This window comes from Camponotus vicinus, unplaced genomic scaffold (assembly GCF_025532165.1).
Source record: "Camponotus vicinus isolate PSW18456_S1 unplaced genomic scaffold, iyCamVici1.0 SCAF_7, whole genome shotgun sequence".
Classification (NCBI taxonomy): domain Eukaryota; kingdom Metazoa; phylum Arthropoda; class Insecta; order Hymenoptera; family Formicidae; genus Camponotus; species Camponotus vicinus.
In genome coordinates this window covers 4,153,441-4,178,856 of record NW_028141979.1, presented here as the reverse complement: position 1 = coordinate 4,178,856, position 25,416 = coordinate 4,153,441, and the positions used below count along the sequence as shown (strand labels likewise).

At 33.7% G+C, this 25,416-nt stretch overlaps 2 protein-coding genes across 4 annotated transcripts in view; one reads left to right on the top strand and one right to left on the bottom strand.

Moving 5' to 3' along the window:
* Nucleotides 1-12,103, top strand: part of Nachralpha4 (nicotinic acetylcholine receptor alpha4) — a 222,758-nt gene extending 210,655 nt beyond the window's left edge. For both annotated transcript variants that reach the window (XM_083105500.1, XM_083105499.1), the window contains 4 exons: nt 3,938-4,084; nt 4,592-4,750; nt 5,154-5,394; nt 5,657-12,103. In XM_083105500.1, coding sequence (XP_082961626.1) covers nt 3,938-4,084; nt 4,592-4,750; nt 5,154-5,394; nt 5,657-5,848 — 739 coding nt within the window. In that variant the 3' untranslated portion in view covers nt 5,849-12,103. The remainder of the gene's footprint in view (nt 1-3,937; nt 4,085-4,591; nt 4,751-5,153; nt 5,395-5,656) is intronic.
* Nucleotides 8,067-25,334, bottom strand: LOC145975179 (thyrotropin-releasing hormone-degrading ectoenzyme). 2 transcript variants are annotated; one of them, XM_083105475.1, is made up of 17 exons: nt 24,574-25,334; nt 21,203-21,393; nt 20,439-20,784; nt 19,295-19,712; nt 18,863-19,018; nt 18,232-18,543; nt 17,565-17,745; nt 16,728-16,881; nt 16,148-16,229; nt 15,540-15,714; nt 15,253-15,442; nt 14,410-14,687; nt 13,870-14,048; nt 13,190-13,357; nt 12,507-12,647; nt 12,357-12,438; nt 8,067-12,300 (listed from the first exon to the last, which is right to left on the bottom strand). In XM_083105475.1, exons 1-17 carry the CDS (start codon nt 24,620-24,622, stop codon nt 12,136-12,138), a joined length of 3,267 nt encoding a protein of 1,088 aa, XP_082961601.1. In that variant the 5' UTR covers nt 24,623-25,334; the 3' UTR covers nt 8,067-12,135. The 2 variants fall into 2 exon arrangements, with proteins under 2 accessions (XP_082961601.1, XP_082961602.1); XM_083105476.1 differs by lacking the exon at nt 24,574-25,334 and having other exon boundaries at nt 20,439-20,768; nt 21,203-21,322.
* Between the last annotated feature and the right edge of the window lie 82 nt (nt 25,335-25,416).

Genomic DNA, 25,416 nt, shown 5'->3' with positions numbered 1-25,416 from the left:
CATCTCACGGTTACGGACCGTAGAAACTCACCGTTGCACTTCGATCAGGCGGGACGCCATAGAGTTCCTCTCCTCCGGTCACTCGCCGGTTTACGTGCTCGAGATACGTGAACAACTTTTTCGAACGTGATTAGGATTCATGCGGTCGCCACCTCGAAGATGAACGGTCGCAAAACGGTACGTACGCGAAGTGGGTCAAGCCCACGAGGACGGCCCGGGAAGAAATATTTCGATTCGAAAGAGCGAAAAACTCGAGAGAGCAACGAAGAAAACGCGAAAATGTACCGAGGTAATGCATCATCCGGATGTAGGTTATATCCTGCTTAGCTCGACCTGGCTTTGGACCCTATTATAGCTTCGCAGTTAACATCCTCGTTCGTTGTTCCTCTGAGAATAAACATCTTCTCTCGAAGAAATAATTTTTCTTATTTGTCTGCTTTTTCTCTTGTCTTGTCAAATTGTTGAGGATACGTAACGCAATAGTTATAAATAATGATGCAATAACTTTGATGTATCGCAATTACTATCGTCACTCTTGTCGTTGCTCTTCGTCTCAACCACCACGCTTTTTCTGTCGCATCCATTTTCCTAAACCTTCGCTTTTCTCGCGCACTTCCTTTATCCATCCCTCATGCTACATTTTTTATAAAGCTTTTCCAGAACCTTGCTACCATCCTGCGTAACATTCTTTTCTTCATGACTGATGGCCAACGATGATGAAGCAAATTTGTACGACGTCGTTTCTCGGGCATGACGCGGTCGATTCATAGCGAGGATCGAAAGCGTTTTCTTCGACGTGCTTGCGTTTCGTCAAAAAATCACGCGACATTATTTTCCTTGGAGCTTTGTGCATAAAGCAGATGAAATTTTTTACAGTAGTAAAAGTGCTACATCTTCTTTAAGATATGCTCCCCTTTAGGGTCGAAACTTTTCAATACATGTTATTTTATCTCAAGAGAAATATTTTTGACAAAGTGCGCATTATAGAAATTATTGGCTTTAAACGATATGTCACTTGTAAAAAAAACCCGTTAGTTTGCACGATGCACGTTATACGAATGAAAGAGCATATATTTCTTGCTCTTCTTCTTATTGTTAGATATACACTGGCAAATGCGAGCAATAGACTACGCGCATCCGAGATCTAATGGTCCTTTTCTCGGAAAATCGGTAAAGAAGTAGAGGATCGTCCTCTGATTTCACGATTCATTCGACGTCCGCGAGTGTCTTGGAACAGCGAAAGGCTTTTTACTCCCCGATAGCTCTCAAATTTGCAATATTTCTCTGGATTACGCGGCCAAGTCGAGCCACGATGAGCGCGAGATGAAGATTACTTATCTGAGGCGGGTTTAGACTTTATTGAAAAAATAAGAATCAAAGAAAGAAAAGGGAAAAGAATTGGTAACAATAAGCGTAACAATATACGGCAGTCGTTGTAAATTATTTTCAAGAAAATATTTGATATTTGACCTTCTCATTAAGGAAGATTCCGATTTTATGAATGCGCATTGATAAAAGCGAAGTCTTTTTCAACGATGCAGCTTTTGCAGTAATTTGTGTGTGTTCTGTTGCATGAATTATAAACATTTTTTTTTAATTAAGAGTACGAATCTCCAAGAATTTAAAAAGAAGATAAAGAAAATTTTAATACTATTTTATAAGCTTTATAGAATTAATCCTCTCATGCATTAAATATCTTTTTTAAACAAAGTTACTTTTGCGCGCATTCTGAAATGAGTAAATAAAAATAAAATTAAGCGCGACGAGAAAAACGCGTGGGAATGAGACCGAAACGTTTGAAGCCACTGATTTGAAACTTGAAAGAGAATCTCGATTAACCATTATCGACGTGAAGGAGGTTGAACGTGTTTCCAAAGGGCGATATAGCCTCATGCTTTAAGGTGCATACCGAACAAATCGATGATCTACTTGGGCAACGAAGAGAGAAGCGATGAGTCTCCTTGAAGACGAAGGAGTCAGCAAATTGGCGAATTGGGCCGACAGTATGCGGGCTGTTGTTTGAGTGGGAGCCACGTGTCTTCCCGTATATGTATAAATGTGTGTGTACGTGTGTGTGGAAACCTCCTAATAGCTTTGGACGCTGCAAGGATGCAGTAGGTGTGACACATTAATCAGTAGCAGCGTTCACCACGGGTGGGCACCAGCCACCCGTGAAGCCGAATCTGAAACATACAGCTCGGATGTCACGTACTTCTTGTGATTCCGTGACATTGAAGATAAATTGACAAAAAATGCCGCTTTAATATTGATAGCTCTTAAGCCACTGAATTGATTGAGTTAATAATATTACTTAAAGAACATCGTAACATAACTTCAACGCGAAGAATTTTGTGCGAATAGGAAATAAATAACAAATTATTATTTTTTTAATTGTTAGTTTTCAGCGAGCAGAGCCTTAGAATCTTAATTTATTATAACAAAAAATTTACAAATTGCGAAAAAGAGAGGTGCGTTTAATTAAATTTTTAAAAGAAATTGAATTCCAAGTTTACAAAGAAATTTATCGTTGAGATAAAGTGTAATCTTTGTCACATTCTGTATAGCCTCAAATCCCCTTTTTCATCAAAATTTCAAAGAGGAGCTTTTCGTTCTTTCTGGTTCGATGTTATAAATTTCCGTTGACAAGAGCGTGAGAAATCTCACGCATAACATTGATAATCTTTTTACAATTATATTTTAAACTTAAATATATAATACGATAATCAAATTAATGTTTTACTTATCATAATTTTTATATAAAACATAAGAAATTTATTTATATATAATATTCAAATAATGATTTATATTTAAACTTAAATAATGATTTATATTTAAAGTTTATTAAAATTGAAATTACGAGCGCATTACGTGCTTTACCAGAAATATTTTTCTTATCACGTACCTATCATTCGGGATTACACATTTAGAGCGAACATGGTCTCGAAGACGTCTAATACGCGAACATTATGGCGCATTTTGCCCGGGAATGACTAACGCGCGAGCTCGCAAGGAATGACAAAAAGCGAACGGGAAGATGAAGGACCTACGTCGTTGCGGCAACGTAGTCCTGAATCAATAAATGGTTCCAAGTCGTGTCAAAGGAAGTGGATCCAATTTAAATCGCGGTCTGTCCTTTGCCCAACCGGCCAGCAAGATTTCTCCCGAATCGTTCAATGGATCCACGTTATGAATGACCCTGTGAGATTTACATTCCGTTCTGTCTCCGATGCCAATTCTAGTGATACGTTATGGCAATTTGCCTTCGTTCGACAAGATGAGCTCGCGTATGAATCCAACATTTTTTTCGAAGTTCTGACATCTTGGAAATCTAGTCTAAAAATGAAAAAAAAATACTCGACTTTTATGTGACAATCTAAAGCGTAAACTAATACGTTATTTCCTAAAAAATATTTTTATGATATTTCTTTCAGCAGAAATTAGCAACTTCTATTAAGATAACAAAGCCGAGTATAAAGAGCTTATATGATTATAATTGCAGTAGTACGAATCTACTATATGTGCGACTGTATGCCGTAAGAACTTCTTTTCTGGCTTATAGTGGATTAAAATCTTTATCGTAATAAAATGGGCTTATTAAAAATTTAATTAGAGTTTCCACTAAAATTCGTAGATCGCAGTCATTTCTAATTACATTGCTATGTAAAATGGATATAAAATAATTAATTTTGAGTTTGGAATTGTAGTAATATTTACACATTATGATACATTTGCAGCGAAATTTGTTACTAAAACTTTACACAATCAATAATTTGCAGATCATCTATTATTTAATATGTTGCTTATATACGTTATATAGATAACAAAATAACTTGTAATAATATAATATACTAATATTTATTTTTTAATAATGTCTATTAATAACACATTTTTTCATATCTTTACACCAACTGAATGACCTTTTTTTTATATCTTTCAGTATATGTGTTACGGTGGTCGTTCTCAACGTTCACTTCCGTTCACCACAGACGCACAAAATGGCACCTTGGGTGAAGAGGGTTTTTATACACATTCTTCCACGACTTCTAGTCATGAGAAGACCTCAATATAAATTTGAAGCTAACAGGTATCAAATATAATTACAGAATACGTTCAAAATTTATTGTTCAAAAATATAAAGAAATTTTTTTATTTTTCTCTCTTCAGTTATTTTAAAAAATTTTAAATTTTAGATCATTAAAAATCATATTTTATGCTTCTATCTTTATTATTTAAAAAAATTTAATTTTAGAATTATTTATTATAATAAATTTAATATTAGAGAAATTACAAATATATAGAAAAAAATATTATATTTTCGCGAAGAATAAATCGATTTTAATCTGATCAAAAAAGTATGCAGACAAAAATCGGAGCATTACTTCTAAAGCATCTAAATTTGTACCAGCGACAGAAATCAATAATCAAGAGTCTCGTTACGTAAAGATTACAACAATATTATACGTATTTAGCGCACGAACTTGCCTTGTGTTTTATCAACAATAATCGCACTAGTCAGTCATTATCCGCGTCGCTTTTAGAACATGCCGCACCTGCATTAAAATTCTCCACGCCCGATTGTTTATGTTTGCAGGTATACTTCCGGTAGAGTGCTAATGAGGACCGTCCGGGGAAAGGAAAAGACCTGCTATTATCCTTACCATCCATCGACTCAGGAAGACAGCGAGGAGCACCTCACACCCAAGAGATTCCACAGTCGTCCTCCATCAAAGGAAGACCTCTCGCCTTCCAGGTATTTATGATAATACGAAACGCTTCGTAATTACCCTTTTGATCTTGATATTATTTTGCAGACATTCTCCAGACTAACATTAACATATTTTGCTAAAGAGCTATAATTACATATTTAGAATAATTATGATAATTACATTTGTATAATATTAGTTATATTTATATAATTATTTACATAATTAATTTAATTATATAATTACACTAAATTTAAGGTATTTTTTAAAATAATTTTTTTACAATTTATTTTCCCAACTATGATGATGAATTTAAGCTAAGATTAGATTATAAGTTATTATTTTCCTCATGATATGTTAAATAAAAATATCGTACAATACTGGGAGAAACGTGTGCATGAATGGGCGCGAATAATATCAACAATATTATTCACCCTTTGTTTGCTTCAGTCTTACAGACGGTGCGAGATTCGGAGGTAGTTGTTTAATTCACGGTCCCCCTTTACCATTGCACACCGAATGCGAGGATCTCTCGGTTTCCGGGGACGCAGGCATAGAGGAAGTCAAAAGCCCAGTGCTCCGAAGCCCGCCCGTCTTCTCGCACTCTCGTTGCCCGCCGGAAGTGCACAGATCCTGCATCTGCGTGCGTTTCATCGCCGAACACACTAAAATGCTCGAAGATTCGACTAAGGTATAAGATCATTAAATAAGAAAATAAATAAAACACAAATAGAGAGAAATAAAAATAAGCAAATGAAACGATCGACCATTTTAATAAAAAATTTTATTGGAATTTTTATTTATTTGTTCCTCTTAATAATATTTGATAAAATCTATACACGTGTAGAAAAAGAGATATTGTATTTGAAATATCTAGATTAAAATTTAAAAATATTTTAATTTCATCATTAATAGACGACAGTGGATTGAATCACGATCGATGCTCCTTTCAGGTAAAAGAGGACTGGAAATACGTAGCGATGGTGCTGGATCGGCTGTTTCTTTGGATTTTCACCCTGGCGGTCTTGGTAGGCACCGCTGGTATCATCTTGCAAGCGCCCACTTTGTACGACGATCGAGTGCCCATCGACAAGAAGTTTAGCGAGTTCGCGACCACGGCGGTGGTAAAGTGTCCGCCCCAGTAGTCCATGCCCGAGCCCTGCACCGTAGAGAAAGATTAAGGACCAGAAGCACGGATCCCTCTCCCCCCCGTCCTAGTCTTAGGAGAGTCCGCAAGCTCCAGCTCCTTATCCTCAACGAAATTACGGTAAAAGGGCTCCGATTTTACAAAGGATGAACCGGAAGTATATGACCGGCGATTTTGACGATAAATGGGAACTACGTTTCTTTAAAGAAAGAAAAAACCTGGAAGAATGAAATATAGAGAGTCATCAATTTGCAGAGACGGTCTCGTGGGTAGAAGGATGAGAATCATCGTCTCTCAAGAAGGAAGACGACGAACATCGTTACGAAACCTTGGAACAGGAGGACTCGAGGCGACGACGTGTCGCTTGAAAAAAAAAACTGCACTCGAAATGCCTCCCAAATATTAAAGACGCGTTGACCGGCGCGAGATTCGCCAAGTGACCTACATACACCTACATAGTCTGCTCAAGTAAATCGTAATACGAAGCTGCCACTACTTAATCGGGTAAACCTAACACACATCAGACGGACTTTACGATGTAACACTGTAAGTAATTTTAACGCCTCGAGAATGAAAGAGCGAGAACCGAATCATCGCCAGCGTTCGCCTAAACGCGCGCGAGCAAGCGTCAAGTATCGTTCGAGTAGGGCTCGGAACCGACCGTGAATTAAATCGCGAGATTAATTAATATCTATTTCCAATCCATACGTTATAGATTTGTAATCTAGAATGCGAGACGCAGCCGATATTGAGAACTGGTGAAATACGGATCCGGAATTATACGATCGGCTTTTAGCATAACATTGCAACGTCGATTGCATCGCGGCTGCATTTTACGCACACCATTTGCGCGAAGAAGAAGAAGTAGCGCTGATATAGCGAGCATTTCTCTCCTTTGAACGTAGAACATTTTTTATACCAAACGCGAATGTCCTCCGAATAATTCCACACTTTGTTGCCGTGCGATGCGGTACATTTATTGACACTTGAGCTTGCAAGAGCTTCGCGACGCAGCGGGCGAAGAGATGAGAAAATAATACACGCACTGCGTACGCGGTATATTCGATCCGAATGCGCGAACGATTCTTTGCTCGAGCGAACGCCGCGTTTCGCAAGCGTACGTTTTGTATTGTAATGCGCGCCGTAAAGCGCTCGCATTACGCGAGTTAATTAGGTAATCACCGCGTAGCTAGTTTGTCGTACACAGACCTAGGGTGTAATCTTACTTGAAGTATATAACCAGTTAATAATTTTAAAAACGTACCCGCGTTTATACGAGCAATATATATATATTTAAAAAAATATATATATAAGAGCGATGGACGAGCCGATGGCGCGTCGGTAGCGCGGAGCGATTATTTTTTCCCTCAAATATATATGTGAGAGACTCTCTATATCCTAATTATTATATTTAATCAACTATGACATAATCTCTCTCCTCTGATATTATCAGAATTATTGTTGTACTTCCATAAGCAATGTCTCTACGAACGCTACCCTCGAACTTGATTCTCTCGCTCACTGCTTCTCTTCCCCTCTATCGATCTAAAGATATTTATTCACGTGTGTGCAATTATTTATCATCATTTCCTGCAACTTCTCCGCTGCTCTCCTCCTCTTCCGGAGAAGGATGCACCTCGGATAGACTCGCGTCGCCGACGCATCTCGTGTTATCTCGTCCCGAGAATAAGAATATATATTGTATTTTGTAATGTGAGAAAAAGGGGTGAAACACGCGAGAATACTACAATAAAGAGTAACTGATAGTACGGTAAGAACAAGTAAAGCATACGAATTCTAAAGCTGATAGTTGTAGGGAATTGAACGACCGTTGACGCCGTTGTTCAATACCGTAGTTCGTGGTCGTTGTCATTGTGAGTTGTCATCCATAATTTCGCCTTTTATTCCGTTTTCATTTATAGACAGTTACGCGTCATGTATGATACTCGTCATTGTGGTTAAACGATCGTTAGTCGCGAATCGCGTCATGCGGATTGTTACTCGCGAGAATGTAATTCAACATCGGAGAATTTTGGAGCTTTGTCCAAAGCTGTCTCTTTTGTTTCAATTTTCCGCGTATTCGGGAAATTCGGATGAAATTCTTTGTGATTTATAATTTACTAAATTGATAAAAATATCGAGTACGCGTGTCATTAATTTAAATAGAATTATATTGAAGCTTCCATTAAGTCGAATTGAAGAAAAATAATCGGCTGTTATAGATCGAAATAAATCTACCATTTTATTTCACACCGATATTTACATACATGGATAAAGCATGAAGGAGCCGAGTTGCTCCTTCGATCGACGATCGAAATTCGCATTCCCAATTCTCCGACGTTCTTAGAACTCTTAGTTGTAATTAAAAAATAATATTGCGCATTCTAAGTACAATACCATAGTACTTGGAACTGTAAATATTTATATATATGTTATTACGGCGAGGAATAACGATTCCCCATCACTACTGCCATTAAAACGCAAGGTCGATACATTACGAGCGTTTTTAGGAGCTGTTACTTGGATCGCCGTCGATCGGTAAAAGGCAATTTCCGGCATATGATCGTCCCTGATACGATCGCTGATCGGGCAAATCGATCGGATAATAAAATTTCTGATAATTTCTTCTCGAAATTCGGACAATTGTTTCTTCTTGATCGACACCCCGATTTATGCCGGATATTATCAAGCGACGTCACGTGCGAGAATGAAAATACACGTGGTCGCTACCTGATTGAAAATCGTCCAGCGAACGCATTAGATTTGAAGGAAATAAAAAGACGTACATTTAGAATAGTATGTTCGAAGCGAATTCTCCTAGCGAGAAAGCGAAACAAATCTATTCCGCACTAGGTCGTTAGGAAAACAACGCACACGTTTTCTATGATAGAGCTATGAATTTACTTGTTACTTGACTTTAGCGCAGCGTAAGGTGACTTTCGAGTCGACGGCGATTTTATTGCAAAGACGGCATCGCTAATTATACCAGAATATATAAAGACCATTTCGGTGTTAATAATTCTTTAAGAATCTTAATTTTCTGCTTAAATCTTAATTTTTCGCTCGCAATTATCTTGCATTTTTTGATCTTTCAGAAATGTGTCAAATCATATTATCACATAATAATAGTTAAATTTAAATAATGTAATAAATGTTGAGATAATAGTGGAGATAACACTTCACTGTTGTCTGACAAAATACGGAATATTGAAATTTTAAATCATAAAGAAAAATATTGAAAAAAGATTTTTTAAATATATCGCTAAGATATTTAAGTGTTAAATAATTTATATGTGTGTAATTTGTGTGTTTAATATATTAAAAAAGGAAATTTTAATTTCGCAAAATAAATTTTGTCAATTATTTTCTTCCAATCTATTCTTATTAGCAAACAGCAAACTTTTTTAGCATTATTTTATCAATTTTTTTCATTATCATTTTTCTAAGATTTTCTTTAGGATTAACTTTGTATTCAGAAATGAGAAACAATGAAGTTGTACTATTATTAAAAATCTACAAATTTATCGTCGACTACGAAAATCACATCGATATAATCGAAAAATTCGATCGTTAGAATGATTTTAGATTACAAGAAAGAATGAGAGAAAGATAGAGCGTTTGTGTGTGGTATGCACATTTAAATAATAAATAATTAACAGCATAAATTTTAAGATGTAAATATACCGTGTAAATAACGAAACATAACAGTAAGTAAAGGCTATAATGATTGAGCCTTTTTTTACAATTTTCAAATGATTAGATTCTTTCGAAAAATTTCATGGGACTCTTTAACAGCGACATCGTAACATCTTGATGACATAACCACGCATGTCATTTCAAAGTTTTAATTTTTTATATTAATGTGTTATTTAGACACAAAGATATGTTTGATTTTTATTTGACTAAAACACTGTCAGAACTTCTTTTACCAAAAAATAATAACAAAGTTTGGATAAAAAAATACTTTGAAATTTGCACAGAAATATAGACATTTTTTGGATTGCTATAGATAATTCATTTGCGTATTCACGCAAATAATTTACGAAAAAAACAATTTATCAATAATATAAAACGACACTCTTCGATGAAAGAATCACGAAGAAAGATTTAACAGACAAAGATATCGTTTTTATTTTTTATAATTTTTATCATACGAGAGCAATTTTGTGTTAATCTCTCGTTGTAACATGGCAACTTTTCCATAACGACATCTCGTCAAAAATAGATAGTTATATTATTTAGATTTACAAAATTTACAAGCGGTATAGCGCTTGGAACGTACGTTTTCGCGATCTCTTCCAGTCATCCCGTTTCCGATAGCAGCTTTCACAATTGGTGCTCTCGACGCAGGATTATCGAAATTTCGAGCACCTTCATTAATTAGCGTTTGATCACGATGAGAAGAGCGTGAAATCGAAGTCTCGATACCGAAGTACAAAGTATTGTACGATATATCGGCATTAAATGCATTGAGCGGAATTAGCCATTAAAAAAAAAAACAAAAATAACGCTCTAACGCAGGAAGGCATGACCAAACATAACGAACGGAAACGGATCTTTTTAACGTGACACGTTTGAAACGAATACGAAATTTAAAAAACGCAAAATTTGATGAAATAGCGTTTTTTCGTCGCGCACAATATCCTAACATCTATATTCCATCATGCCGATGTGTATATGCGATCGTTTGAGGATGTCGATAATGCGCTCACACGCGACATTGATATAATAATGCGTTTGATAAAATTGAGTGAATTGTATGAAGACAATAAACGATCGAAAACTTTTTCAAGCGATTGGTTGAAGGGGTTATTCATTGAAATAAAACAATGTATGCCTTGAATGGAAAATAAAGGATAGCCTTTACATGCATTAATAACAAGTGGAATATTTCATAACTAATATTGTAAGGGAGAGTTGTGCAGAAAATCCGTTTTTCGAAGGTTTGATAAAAAGTACAGAACGCGCTTTCAATAAATCATGCTCGATGTATTAATAGTGTGAGAAAATATTTGTCCGTAATCAATTCACATTTTGTTAAAAATACATACATGTGCCTCCTTTAAAAAAATAACCCCTTCAATAAGAGATTGGAGTATAACGTATTTGTTCCGGAAGAGAAACGTGCTTTTGGACAAAATTCTCGTGTATATCGAGAAACTTTTATTTGCAGATGCACGAATAAATGCGGATTTAGCGCCAAATGCGCTGAGATTTACTCATTTAACATGAGATTCTTCTGTTTAATATAAATGTGAAAAAGCTTTCCAGTGGTATTTAACGTTAAACACGACTAATATTTGACTTTATTTCTGAAATATTTCTCGCAAAACGTGAAAATGTATTTAATATAAAGAAGAGAAACAGACGGTCGTTCATAACGTTAAATATGCGTTATATTAATATAAAATATATTAATATAATTTATGTGAAATCGCGTATTCTCCATATCGATAGATGTGGAATAAGTAAAGGATCGCATTTAGCGCTAAATAGCGTAGTGAGATGCGGGCTGGATGCATCGCCAAGGTATATAAAATCGGCGTTATAATTGTGCGATTTTGAGATCTCTTTCGATGCACTATGCGAAAATAGTGCCGACATAGAGCGCTTCGCGTGCGCTTAAGATCTCGATTAAACATCGGCCGCATTAATCTCTGACGGGCCGAGCCCCATCCGACGATAAATCATCGCTTCCACCCTTAAGCCGCGCGTGTTTGATAGCTTGCGAATATATACCCGTACTTAACGCATTTAACGAGTTAGACTAAAAATGAGAAGCGAGGACAACGGTACGAATAGATTATTGTAACGATAATATAGCGTGTTATAAACGAGCGTACCGTATAGCAATAGAGCGCCATTAACAAGCGGAAACGCGCGCAAGAAGAAGAGGTTATGATAAATATTGGAATAATAATTACCACGTCGTTAGAGATACGATTATCATATATACATATATATATAAATATATATATATATATATATATATATATATATATATATATACATATATATTGTTTGTTAAATATGTACCTACAAACATTAATTATACTAACGACCGTCGTTCTAAGGCTAAACGATATAAGGACGAGATTCTTGTTGCTTGGTTTTGTAATCATGCTTGACAAAAGCATACGGAAAAATAAAACTTGTTGTCGTAGAAAAATCCTCGCAGTTCTCTTTTCGCACGCAGGCACACGTCGTGTACGAAATCGTGAATCGAGAATCGTACACAGAGTCTCCTTCATCCTATTGCAACCTGGAAGGATATTTTTCGAGTATTCACGTGGGTACCTCCGTGGCGTTATTCACTGTTAGCCACTCCTGCACTTCCGGCAAGGATTCCTTCAACCACTCTATCGCGAAATTAGCATGCGCCTCGACCATCGCCATGGTGTATCCCACGTTTTTTATGCTCTCGAGATTATCCTCGCTGAAAGTCTGAAACTGAAAGATCGAAATTTGTAATGCTCGAAAATGTTTATTGCTTAGATGATACTTACGTCATCGAGATCTTCCTTGCTCATCAAACCGTTCATCGTTGCCATCGCGAAAGCTTTCAAGATCGGTCGAGATTTCGAGAATCTAAACAGACACGAGAACATATTATAATCTGCTTATAAGTTCGACAGAGAGATAAGAAAGTTACAAACCTCTTGACAAGAGTCTGCCAATTATTTCGCACAAACTTGAGGGCGAGTTGCGCGGCAACTGGATTTTGCGGGAAACTTCTTAAGATCCTTTGCGTCTCGTCTTCACTATAGATCTTCCCTTCGAGAAACTCGCTAAGTAGTCTTAACAAGTATCATTAACACACTTTTTATACATGTTCAAACATATGTTGTTTTCGAAGGATTGATCTCGAATTTTTCTATAATTAAATTTTGTTGCATAATTCAAAGTTACAAAATAAATTTCTTAATTAATGAAAATATGTGAGGAACACAAATATCTTTTATTAGAAAGATTGTATATTTCTGTTGAATATATGAAAAATGTTTATATTTTTCCAAGTATTCTTTAACCAATTTGAGATTTTTATTTTTAATAAAGATTTTATTTTCTTTTTCTTAAGTCTTTTTTAAAATCTTCAACATTAAATATAAAGGTTAAATTATAATTCAGAAAAATTCTAGAAAAATTCTAAAAAAATTCTAGAAAAATTCTAGAAAAAAATCCTCTCTTTAAATTAAATAAGGAGAGAATATAATTTGAAAAAATTAATTCTATCTCTCCTGCATATGTAAAACTTATTTTAAAAAGAAACTTTGATTTTACGAATTTACATATATTGTTCTCAATTCTATATTATTATCAGTTTTCAACTCATGCTTACGATTGCAGAATCCACGGTGTCTGGAAGCACGCAAACGCTGATAAAAGACGATTTCTTTCTTCTTGATCTGCTGTAGAGTTTGCCCTCTCAACGAAGTAATTCCATTCGTTTCGCGTGCCATATCTCGCAATCGTACAATACAGCACTTCGCGTGCGTACGCCGGGACGCTGAAACGATCAAAGTTTTATCTCCGAAATGGGCCACGAAGTCTAGCCGATATCTTCGGAGAGATAGAAATTATTCCAAAGATGTCATCACAAACTTTTCGCTTCCACATTTTCTTTTTATCTATTTTAGCTATTTGGTTAATCATGAATGCGTCGCGATAGTATCGATCATATAAATAATTTAATATTAATCTTTAGAGACTTTTAATTGCTGCATAAAGGATAAAACAGTTAATGTTTTATTTGATCTAACGTAAGCAATTTTAACATAAATGTTAATAGAAATGCCACATTCGATTATAGAAGGACAAGAACGTTTAAGAACATAACGAGCACAGCCACGATATATCAATCAGAATTCCATTCCGTTTAGATAATGGAATTATGAAAAAAATTGACACGAAAATCATAAGTTGATCGCATGTTATTACCCTTTGTTTGAGAAATATACAATACGATTGCACAAAGAACGGATATTTCGAATAAAACATTAAACATTTTATTAAACTTACACTTCGTCCGCGTCGGAATGATCTTTTAGTTTTGCAAAATGATTTTTGGACCATTCGAGACACTCAGCGTTTTCGAACGCGCACGCTATTTTTAGGGCAGTCAAAGTTAGTCCGGATCCCTCATCAATCTTCCATCCCACGTCTGAATATAATTTTGATGTGAATTTCAATGTAAACTCCTGCAAATTATCCATTCCGTTATCATATTACTATCCACTAATAATTTTTAATCAAATTATTAGTTTCCATAAAAAAATGTCATGTAAATTAAATTAAATAACTTGAATTTCGAACATTTATCATGTTGAATTATACTTAGAAGATATATTTCGTCATAAGATATTTTTTTATTATCACTGTATCTTTTTGTCTTTATATATGTGGAGCATACTTTGGGGTATACTTTTAACAAAATATTCATAGAGTATTTTGCAAACTTGACAACTTCCTAAATTCGCCTGATCGTAAATAGTTTGTTAACGACTAACTGCAAATATATTCTTTTAGAATGTTTTCCTATATAAGAACACACTAGATTACCTGAAAGGCGCTGAAGCCTGACGTTTCATAAAGAAGACCGTTCAATTTCAACAGATGACGCATCAGGACACCCCAAGGAGCGTAATGTCGTTCCTTCATTTGCATATATTTAATAAAGTCGAAAGCGGTCGCGTATTTCGCCAAACCGACCGCGGCGAGCCCGAGAACATCGTCGACGAGCGATGCTCTGGTTTCTGCCGGAAAGACCTCGTGATCTTCCTCGAGGGCCTGCGCCAAGAGCTTCCAATTTTCCTCGTCATAATGCACACGGTAATAACCTTGAAAGCAGTTAACGTTAATGGCTATAGAATAGGCAATTTCTCAATAAATTGGAGAATATTAAAGTTAATATATAATTCGTTAAGTTGCTTTCCATATGAGTGGCAATGAAAAGAATCATGTGCAACATCAAAAAATCCTCTTTTAATATATAGAATAATCAAAGAAGAAAAGCATAAGTCGAAAAAATAGTGCCAGAAGTAGATTAAAGCATATTGGAACTAAATTAATTAAATAAAGTAATTAATTAAAAGAATATATCTATAAATAAGAATATATCTATAAATATCTGCAAGTTTAATTAATTTTACTTATTTCTCATTATTAGCAAATTTATTTCAAAAGGAAAAATTTGTAATTATAATTATATTACATTTTTACAATTACACTAACATTTTTAATTAAATTATTATCTTTAAAAAGGTTTAATATAAAATTTCGTACATAATTAAAAAAAAAGACAAGGCATTCTTAATTCTAATGAAAAGAGGTATTTTAATATATATTTATATATTATAATTCTTATAGACTTTTTTTCACAAGAGAAACATTTATGCAACCAACCTGTTTTATTCACATTGAACACGACCCAAGAATCTTGAGCACCAACATCATGCACCACTATTTCCGCTTTGGAATATAACCACGTCTTCGTCGGAGATGACCAATCATTCCTCGTTTTGTTAATATAGTCAAGCGGTATGTACCACGTTGGTTGAGTGTCAGATGGCGATTGATCGTATGTAAATCTTTGCTGCGCAACAATATAATCGAGTAATAAAAATATTTTATCTCGAGAAGCATACATAGCGACAAATGTACATGATTCATACGCATTATTTAGATCGTACCTGTCTAACAACGGCTGTGCCCTTCTTGTAATCCCTCGTAACGCTAACGACTGGATATCCATGATTCAAGATCCATAAATTCATCATTTCGGACAGAGTAATTTCTGCGGGTAAACCAATAGTTTCTTCCGCCATCGCTTCCCAAAAATCATCGACATTTGCTGTCGAGTAGCTCCTAAAAGGGATATTAATTTATAAAAATTTTAATGTGCCAACGTTTATATAAAACATTTATAGTGAAAAATGAAACACCACTTTTCATTATAAATGAAATTATAATCATGCATCCTCTGTACGTTACATTTCGCGAATCATTATTATATATTTTACGATTCAATGCCAATGAAACATATCAATGATGGATCCACTTATGTAACGAGTCCGATAAAGAAGCATGAGAGATAATGATCGACAACTCGTGACATTCAATGACTGATATTACCATAAAGCAGACGGGATAACTCGCTGTAAAACGCGTCGATTATCATTTCGATTGAATCACGCGGACACACAAGTGATTCAAACGCGCGGATCGCGCGCGATTGATAAACCGACGACGACGGCTGATCAAAGGATAAAATCGACGAGATAATGTGATATATACCCACCACCTCGCTACGAATTTCCGGTAGCCGTTCCTAAAGGCGGTATCGTTTATCACGCCATGCAACATGCGAATCAAGCATGCACCTACAAGAAGCAGTCAGAATGCAGAATCATGTTATGCAACGTTCGATGAGAGCATAGATTTGATACTTTAAAGTAAAACTTTTAACAAGTTGTTTTTGCATACTTTTAAAGAGGCTAACTTAACAAATTTAATTATGGACATAATATAAGAAACGAAAAACGTGTTGTATATTTTTTTAAATTTATGTTTACATCGAAAGATACCAAGGATCTCAGAATAAACTCCCAAAGATAAATGTTATTTGCACAAACAACATTACATAATATATTTAAATACATAATAATGTAAACATATCGTTTTGTTTTGTATAATATTTAAATATTTATTTATTTATGCAAACATCACATTGTCATTTCCCTGCCGCATTTCCAAATACCAATGTCCAATTGATATTAAAAGTGAAGTATTAATATAATATTTACAATAATATCGAGAAAATATTTGAAAATAATAGCATTGTTATTCAAGGAAGAGATCAGTTTGATAGACACTTTTACCTTTCTCATGTCGAGCATTGTCGTCCGAAAAGTCCAGATGAGCAGGATTGACGTTCAATTGCAACGATCTTGAAACGCTGTAACTATCTTCTTCCATGGCATCCCATTGAATGTCGGCAAGGAAAGCATGATTGGAGTCCAGTGACAAGTCTATCTGAAAATAGAATCTCATGAGAATCCTTTCCTTTGTTTGACAAGAAAAGATGCTGTTTTCATCGGCACATCTAATCAGAGACGAGTCGATTATTTTGACAAGATAAGAAATTGGATGTATACTGAAATTATAAGGAAATAAACTAAAATAAAGATAAATTAATATAAAATAATGATTATAAATGTTTAAATTAAATCATTTCTATAAAAAGATTTAAAATTCAGTTTTATAAATATGTAAACTTTGCAATCAGCTACATTAAAAATTAATAAAGCTAATACGTTTCGAGATTTACGAATTTGCGCAAAGCACTTTTAGCCTTTTAAACCATAAAATTAATAATTAATTTTGAATTAATAAAGATTTGCCCTGTAGAATATTATTTAATCTCAAATGTAGATTAATTTTTAGTCCAGCTTTTCCTTCCTTGTTGATACATTAATTTTAAAAATACACAAAACTAATAAAATTTTAACATTTTTAATTTTTACATGTGAATTTTAATTTTTCATATGAAGAAGATAAAAACTTGTGGTATGTTTATATTATCTTAGAATAAAAAATCTGTGAAACTATAAAATTAATTTGAATGAGAATCAATATTCAAATATTTCGTTTTGATATGTGTAAATTTAATTAATGTTAATAAATGTCGCAAATATGTAAATATAAATATTATGTGCCTTTTCGATCATCGCATGTCGCAAATGAATCATGGAGCCTTCTAGAAGCCAAACGTCCGACCAGTTCTTCATGTTCACAACACCGCCCAGCCATTGTTCTTCTATCAAGCTTATCAGAGCGCTTAACGCGTCTGTCTTCATGACCATGGGAGATCGATCCGTGGCGTAGAAGAGCGATTGCCTTGAAAACAATTTAGTTTGATGTGCAGTATGATATCGAATATAGAATAATCGTATGAATATGACGAATTTATTAATTTAACAGTATAATTGCAATTTAGATCCCATTTTTTAAAATATGAAATTTTAAATTATTTAATCTTGAAAAATAATCTTAATAATATTTTTTACCAAATTTTGAAACAAATATATAAAATTTTATTTTATTACCAGATTTTTTTGAAAATATCTTTGTAATGTCAAAGATTACTTAATTTAAAATTTGGCCTCCAAATTTGTTTAAAATTATAATTCAAGAAATAAAATTTTATAATCTTTTCAATTCGTGCCAAAACATCTTAATTTTCCAAGATTAAATTAAATTAAATTAAATTAAATTTATAATAAATTTAATATTAATATTTAATATTAATATAAATTAAATAAATTATAGTAAATTAATCGAATTATTCTTGCAAATAAAAAATAGTATTGCGATCTTGCTTACTTCATCGATATTAATCCCAAGCTTCCGGCGTTATCAATGATCCGCGATGGTAATGCGACGATATCTAATTTCGGTAGCGGATAAGGCATCGAGAACATGTTGTTTAAATGTGTAACTACTTGATCAAGTTTGTCATAAAGATATATCCCTCGTGATCGTTTCTTTGGATCGCCCCAGAAAATCACCGTCGTTTTATTTTCAGGCCCCACCATTGTTTGGCTCAACGATTCGATCTCACCCATTACGAAGGCCAGATTGTAAGGTGACAGCAACGGGGTATCATTGAAAGTGTCGATCTCCTGATTGTCCAATCTTAAAAGGAGCAAATCGCAGATTGATCATTTCATTTTATTATAGAAGAAAAAAAAGAAAAATAACAATACATAATAAGAAATACTCTCATGAAAAATTTGACAACATATTTTTTAAAATTACTGTATAATATAAAAATTGCGGGCTCCTCTCTAATTTTTATTTTACATAAATTTTCTGTTCTACATTTTTATTTGACAAAACACTATTGAAAAGAAATTATTGGACAGTTTAACTATTTCCAATTGATATAGTTTTCTAACAATAAGTGTGTAAACGTTGACACAGCTGCGCGATCAACACAGTATGAATTACGCACGTGCTTCTCGAGATATTGAGAGGCATGTTCGAAAGGACCCTCGCTCTGTGCGGACGTGCCACGGACATCGAGAAGACAGCCTTGAGATTCACGTCATCGAAAACAGGCAGAAGACGCGATGCCTCCAAAGGTTTCAATCGCGTCCCGATTAAGGATCTATTAAAAAATATGTCAATAAAATTATTTAAAAATTTACAGATACATCTTTCATTGGTTAAGAGAGCAGACTTTCTTAAGTTTTTAAAAAGGAAAATGTACATAAAATGTAAAATAAACACATATGTTTAGTTGAAGAAATATGGAGGGGGGGAAATAGAAGAAATTGAAGAAATTGAGTTGAAGATTTATATCTTTTTAAAAATAAAATATCTTAGTGCATAATTAGCGACTATAAGCTAATTGATTCTGCTATAATCATCGCGAAAAACTCACCTTTCTTCACCAGATTCGCCGAAGCTTGCCGAATAAATCGCCTTACCGTCAAGCATAATCTCATAATCGATCTCCAAGCTGTACGTTCCCGGACTTATGGCAACGGCCGGATGTATTACATGTAATCCGTTATTAGCATCCTCCTCGTATCGTTGGATCACCACCTCGGTTACGCTTCCGTTATTGAAAGTTACCGTGGATAATGTCCCTGGTCCAGATGTCGTCGATTCAGACATCGTTGTGTTTGCGGATTCCCTAGATTGTCCATCGGTCACGAACGTGCTCTCGTTCTTCGAAGAAGAGGTTTCATTGCCGAAGAAGGTCACGTTTCCTGAAGGATAGACATCGACGCGCGTTGTTTCCTGATTTTCCAATTGAGCAGATGTCACGGAGAAAGGAGGCATTGTGGTAACATTGTCTGCGTTAATAGATCATTGTCCGGTTAGACAATCAATTGCGTGTAATTTTTTCTTAGATAAATGTGAAAATTCTAGCCACGAATTTTTATCTAAATCGTGATTACGGGCTATTATAATTTTTTACAAATTTTTTTACAAATTGATGAAACTATATTTAATCGGATTAATTACATAATGTTTAAAACGATGAAAATGTAAATTCTTTTTTATTTTAAAATTTATCGCAAACGTTATGTAATTAATCATCTACACGTTATTATGTCGTGATATTGGCACAGCTGTTGTGAGCTAATTATTTTACCGCGTATATTTCACTACCAGAAATGTGTTGCTTTATTAACGTACATTAACCCGTTACCTTTTAATAATATTCGCAGTGAAGATTATGACACAAATGGAAGGAAGTATGAGTCATATTTGTGACATAAATTAAGGTTTAACAAGAGTGTTTCTAATTTGTGACATCTAGCAATTTTTACTTTTATACACTTTATAATCTTTGCACTTTATTAAAAAGTTATAAAGAAAAGAATAACTATTTAATATATAATAATATTAATCAAAACATATGAAAAATAAATTGAATAGTTTTAACATATTTTTGCGAAATTAATAAGCATGCCACTCATCTCTCTTATATATTAGTCGAATTAATATTTCTATTACATAATCGAAATAAATAAAAAGTTAATTTTAATAATAGAAGGTATCTCTGAAATAAATACCGGCGTCCACTGGTTTCCATTCCATAGTTTGATTGCCTTTATTGTCATCCTCGACGCGTCTTCTACGTCTTCTTTTTGCTCGCGCATTGTTCTCTTCTATGAGCGATAGCTTATAACGTGTTGCCGTGATGTTCCTCGCATTGAGAGATAATTTGCTTAAGGACGGTGTGCCATCGACGCGGAATTTGATAATGACTCGTCCTTTCAGATTCGACGTCGTGTTGACGTCGCTTGGCGGCATCAGTTCGAGGTCATATCTCAAGGGATGAACAAAAGGCGATATCGAGACGACAATAATGTCGTCTTCCTCCGTCTCACCCTCAATGAGCTCTAATGGGTCATATATCTAATTAACACAGAACATGTGAAAATTGAGAAAAAATTATTATCAGTGCTCAAGGTAGATTTCATATTGAATCTACGAATCTACAAAACAATGCCGATACATTAATCAAAATTTGCAGATAATAAGATTATTTTCATCGATCTAATTCTATTGATTCCATCATTGATTCTTTGTATATAAAGATATTAATTTCTTATATTTAATAATCTCTTTTAGTGTTGAATGTGTGAGAAACTAGTTTCAAGTCATATAATATCAGAAAATTCATATTATTTTACACATTTCATATTTTTGATTATTTTTCGACATTATATAAATATTTAAAAATGATACAATAAAAAATATCTCGTCAATTATACTAAATTGTCAAGACAATGGTAAATAATTTGTGTCATTTAGTACAACGGATTACGCTTACTCTTGTTTTAGGCATCGTGCCGATATTCCACCCGATTATACCCGCGACGATTACAACAATTACAATTAGGACAATAAAGGAAATGAGTTTCTTGTACGTTAAAAACCAGCCGCCCTTCCGTTGGTGGGTAATTTCCTCGGTAGGTGAAGCTAACGCGGTGTTACCGGAATACGTTTCCATCATACAGTCGGCTGAAAATAAATGCATGATTTAGAAAAAAATCGTCGCATTCAATAATGATGTCAATTGTTTCTTTTTTATTGACTATAAAATATTTTGATCGTCAATACTCTCGTTGAATCAGGCCATTTATCACATTGAAAATGTCTCAGCTATTAATATAATAAGATCTTAAATAATAAAACTTTTTATTACATAAAAAATGTGTTGCTTTTCTCTCTCTCTCTTTCTCTCTCTCTAATTGGATAAATTAAAAAGATTTAAAAAGATTTAAAAAAATCAATTGGAGTATTCTTCTGCATAAAAACAGGAAAAAATAAATTAAAAATTCTTATGCTATAAATTTTCTTTTGTTTGAGAAACTTTTTGTATTAAAAATTAAAAAATTGAAACATTTAAAAAAAATTACAAGTTTTACGCTGATTCATGAAGAAAAATATTAAAATTTTAAAAAGTCTAATAGAAAAAGAGAAATACAATGAGATAGATGATATGAAAAGAAATCTGAGAAATAGAAAAAAAATAAAAATATATTTATAGCAATATAAATATATATAAAAAAAATTTCATAATATATTAATGTTTGACTTTAAAGAATCAAAAAATTCTCTCTTTTTTTTTTACATATTAAATTCCTTTCAGCACTTTTCAATTTCAATAAGTATCTATTAAAAATCCGACAAGCTGCTATAATCGGTGCCAGCATGTATGATCGATTAGATCATAGAATCTTAAAACAATTACGGAGATTGTGAAAATTATAGGAAGGTTGTAAATAATGATGGACGATCGACAAGTCCGAACTCACGACGAGCGCAACTCGGGATTTTATAAGCTTCGGAAGAAATTATGATCATCCGCAAATTCATCCGTCGCACTGCGACGAATTTCGCATTAGTAGTGCAACGCTTTAGGAGCGTGGAATGCACACGGATGACGTCAACGAAATTGGTTCCCCGTGATGCAGGAATCCGCGATAGCCCCGCGCAGAGCACGCTCGTAAATGCGGCAAGAGACGGCTTCAAGGTCCTACCTTGTGCATTATGTGTCGACTATATATCAACTCCAGCATTCGCATAATCGTTACCTCGCCGATAACGCTCGTATCGGCATTAGCCACGACTCTACGTTGATTTTAGCGGCTTAACGAGAAATATCTTTATAACAAAAATAATAAAGTACATATTACTAAAAAATGCTATGTGTATTGCATTTCATCAAACGCTATAAAATTGCAATGATAAGAATCAAAAAATAAATTTATGAAAAAAAATTTCAAAGAATTTCGAAAAAGAAAATTCAAAGAAGAAAAATTTCAAACAAAAATTTAAAAAATATGTTATTTCTATGTGATTGATTTGAGATAGTATATTATAGATTTTATTATAGATAAAACTGAAAATATACGTGTAGAAAAGATTTTATTTTCAAGATATTGCATTATATTATTATTGTATTAATCAGAACGAATGGAGTGTGCTGCAAGATGCCAAGTTATTTTTTAACAATCTATCATTGGGAATTATAACTGTCCGCAAATCTATTATGACTGACGATATTCTTATTCTGGTTAGTTTGCTCATTAATTCTATCTTATATCTTGTCTAACAATCTTTATGAAAAATGGTTAAATCATACTCCTTGTTATACTATGCAAACATGACTGTCACATAAACAGACGTCAATATCTTGTTTGAAAGAGAAAAATACATCAAGAGTAATAATTGAGAGTCAGAATCTTAGATACCAAACGTTTAAGAATTAATTTTAATTAATTTTTTTAACATTTCAATTAATACTTTACTGTTAATGCAAGAATAAAACTGAATCAATTAAATGAGAATAAATCAAGTACGCATACACATACATTTTATATTCATATCGTCCATTCAGATTGTTATGTTGCTTTATTCTATCCCTAAAATATTACTAAATTTTAGTTTAATCTTTATATAATTAAAAAGTAAGTAAGCAAATAGTTTTTTTATACAAAACTATTGGCAATATTTACACAATCAATATTAACGAGAAAAAAATCACAAGTATTCTAAAATAATTTCCACTTGCAGATATGCACGTAACGCAACAAGCAGATAACATCAGAAACAACATAATTAAGTTGAAGGAATTTCAACGTACTCAAAATTGATGTGACACCGCTTCCGTGCACGTGCATATTTTTAAAAAATCACATCCTGAGATACCTTTTTTGTTTTTGCAATCATTCACAAAACGTCTATAAATTTGCTTGCATATGGTTAATACTGAGTTGTTAGACAATAATTTATATTATATATCTATAATACAAAATTCACAATATGAATTCGACTTCCAAATTGTTTATTCAATTGAATAATTAAGTTTAAATAACAAGAATTAGGCTTTTTTTTTAAATTGCACATTAAAGAATATGATTAAAGAAGATGTTAACATTTATCAGTTCTGGAGAGATAATCTTATATGATTAATTGAAAATATAGAACTAAAAGTGTGCTATACACATAAAAACAGTGGAAAATTGCAAGCTAGATTGTCTCAAATTCTCGCATCATATTTCGCAGGATGCCTCGAATGGAACAGCGATTATAACTACTGTAAGTAATTGGAAATTGAATAACTGCAACGGTTCGACGCAGCGATTTAAATTAATTGATAAATCATGCCTGAACGCATTCGTCGATATAAGCAATTTGATACTTGCAGGTCGATGGTAAAACGAAATTCAAGCAGATTTATTTAAATATTCTTTTCAAGAGCGATTCTCGAATACGAATCTAGAACAGACAGTTGTTTTAATGCAAAGCAAGAAAGATATTTTTTTTAATATCTTTATAATATCTAACTGATAAACATAACCAATTCTGCAATAGTAAAATAATTGTAGTAACAACGATGTATTTATCAACAGTATGGAATGATAATAGTTACCAGAAATTATTAATACGTCAATAAAAACAATTAAACAAACAGATTAATTTATATATTTTGAAAACGCCGTTCTTTTTAAAAATATTATATTTTTTAGATTTAAGCTTTTGATGGAAAGGTTTTTTTAAGAAAAGAGAGAGAGAATTAGAAAATATTCTTATTTTTTATTTAAAAAACTTTTGTTTTATTTTACTCAACGCGAACCGAGAACCATAGGATTAACAAAAAGACTTATTAAGACAAAAGCAGTTATTATCACTTACAATTTCGCTGTCCATAGGACTGCCAACTGCTGACGGATCCTCGCCGCATCTTTCAAACTTGAAGAGATAATGCGAAGATATTCTTGAAAAAGGAAAATGTTGACGAGGAAGAGTGATTCGTTAAAAAGCGAGCATGTTTGCGATGCGGAAACGAATTCGCGATCGCGGCGGCGTACAGGTAACGCAGGTACAACTGCAATTAACTGCTCTACCTTGCGGTGCGGATGTTGGCCGAGAAACACTCGTGGGTGCCCCCACTTTGCTGTTGGTTCGTCAGCACCGCGTGTCATTCCCGACCATTCGTTCCGCTCCTTATCCTTATGCGCTTCTGCCATAATTCGTGATTAGACCTGCTATCGGAACTTTTTCGCGTGCTTTACAGCCTTCCCTTTTCTTCGCGACACGTGGAACGAAATCCTGCGTAATAATACTGCTCTTTAGAATAAGACAAATTTTTTCTCCTTGATCTGGACAAACTAAAACATAGTTAGAATTAGAGGAAAAAAAAGAGATTGAAAAAATGAAGAGAAAATATTTAAAAAATTATACTATTTTGAAATTCTCTATAAATAACAAAATTAAATTGCCGGATTTTCAATTTGCAATAGCCGTATTCGATGAAAAATGTTCTCCAAATTTTTCTATTTATTTCTCTAAAAAAATCTATAAGATTAAGTATTAGACAGATAACAGATAACTATTTTGAAATCGTAACAGTCGCGTTCTCGATTGCGTGGAGAAGCTTAGAAGTGTGATCTAGTTATTGCGCGAGAGAAACTCGCGAACAAAACACCTCATCAAATTCAATTGAGGCAATATGTGGGTGTTGTGGTATAGTCCAAG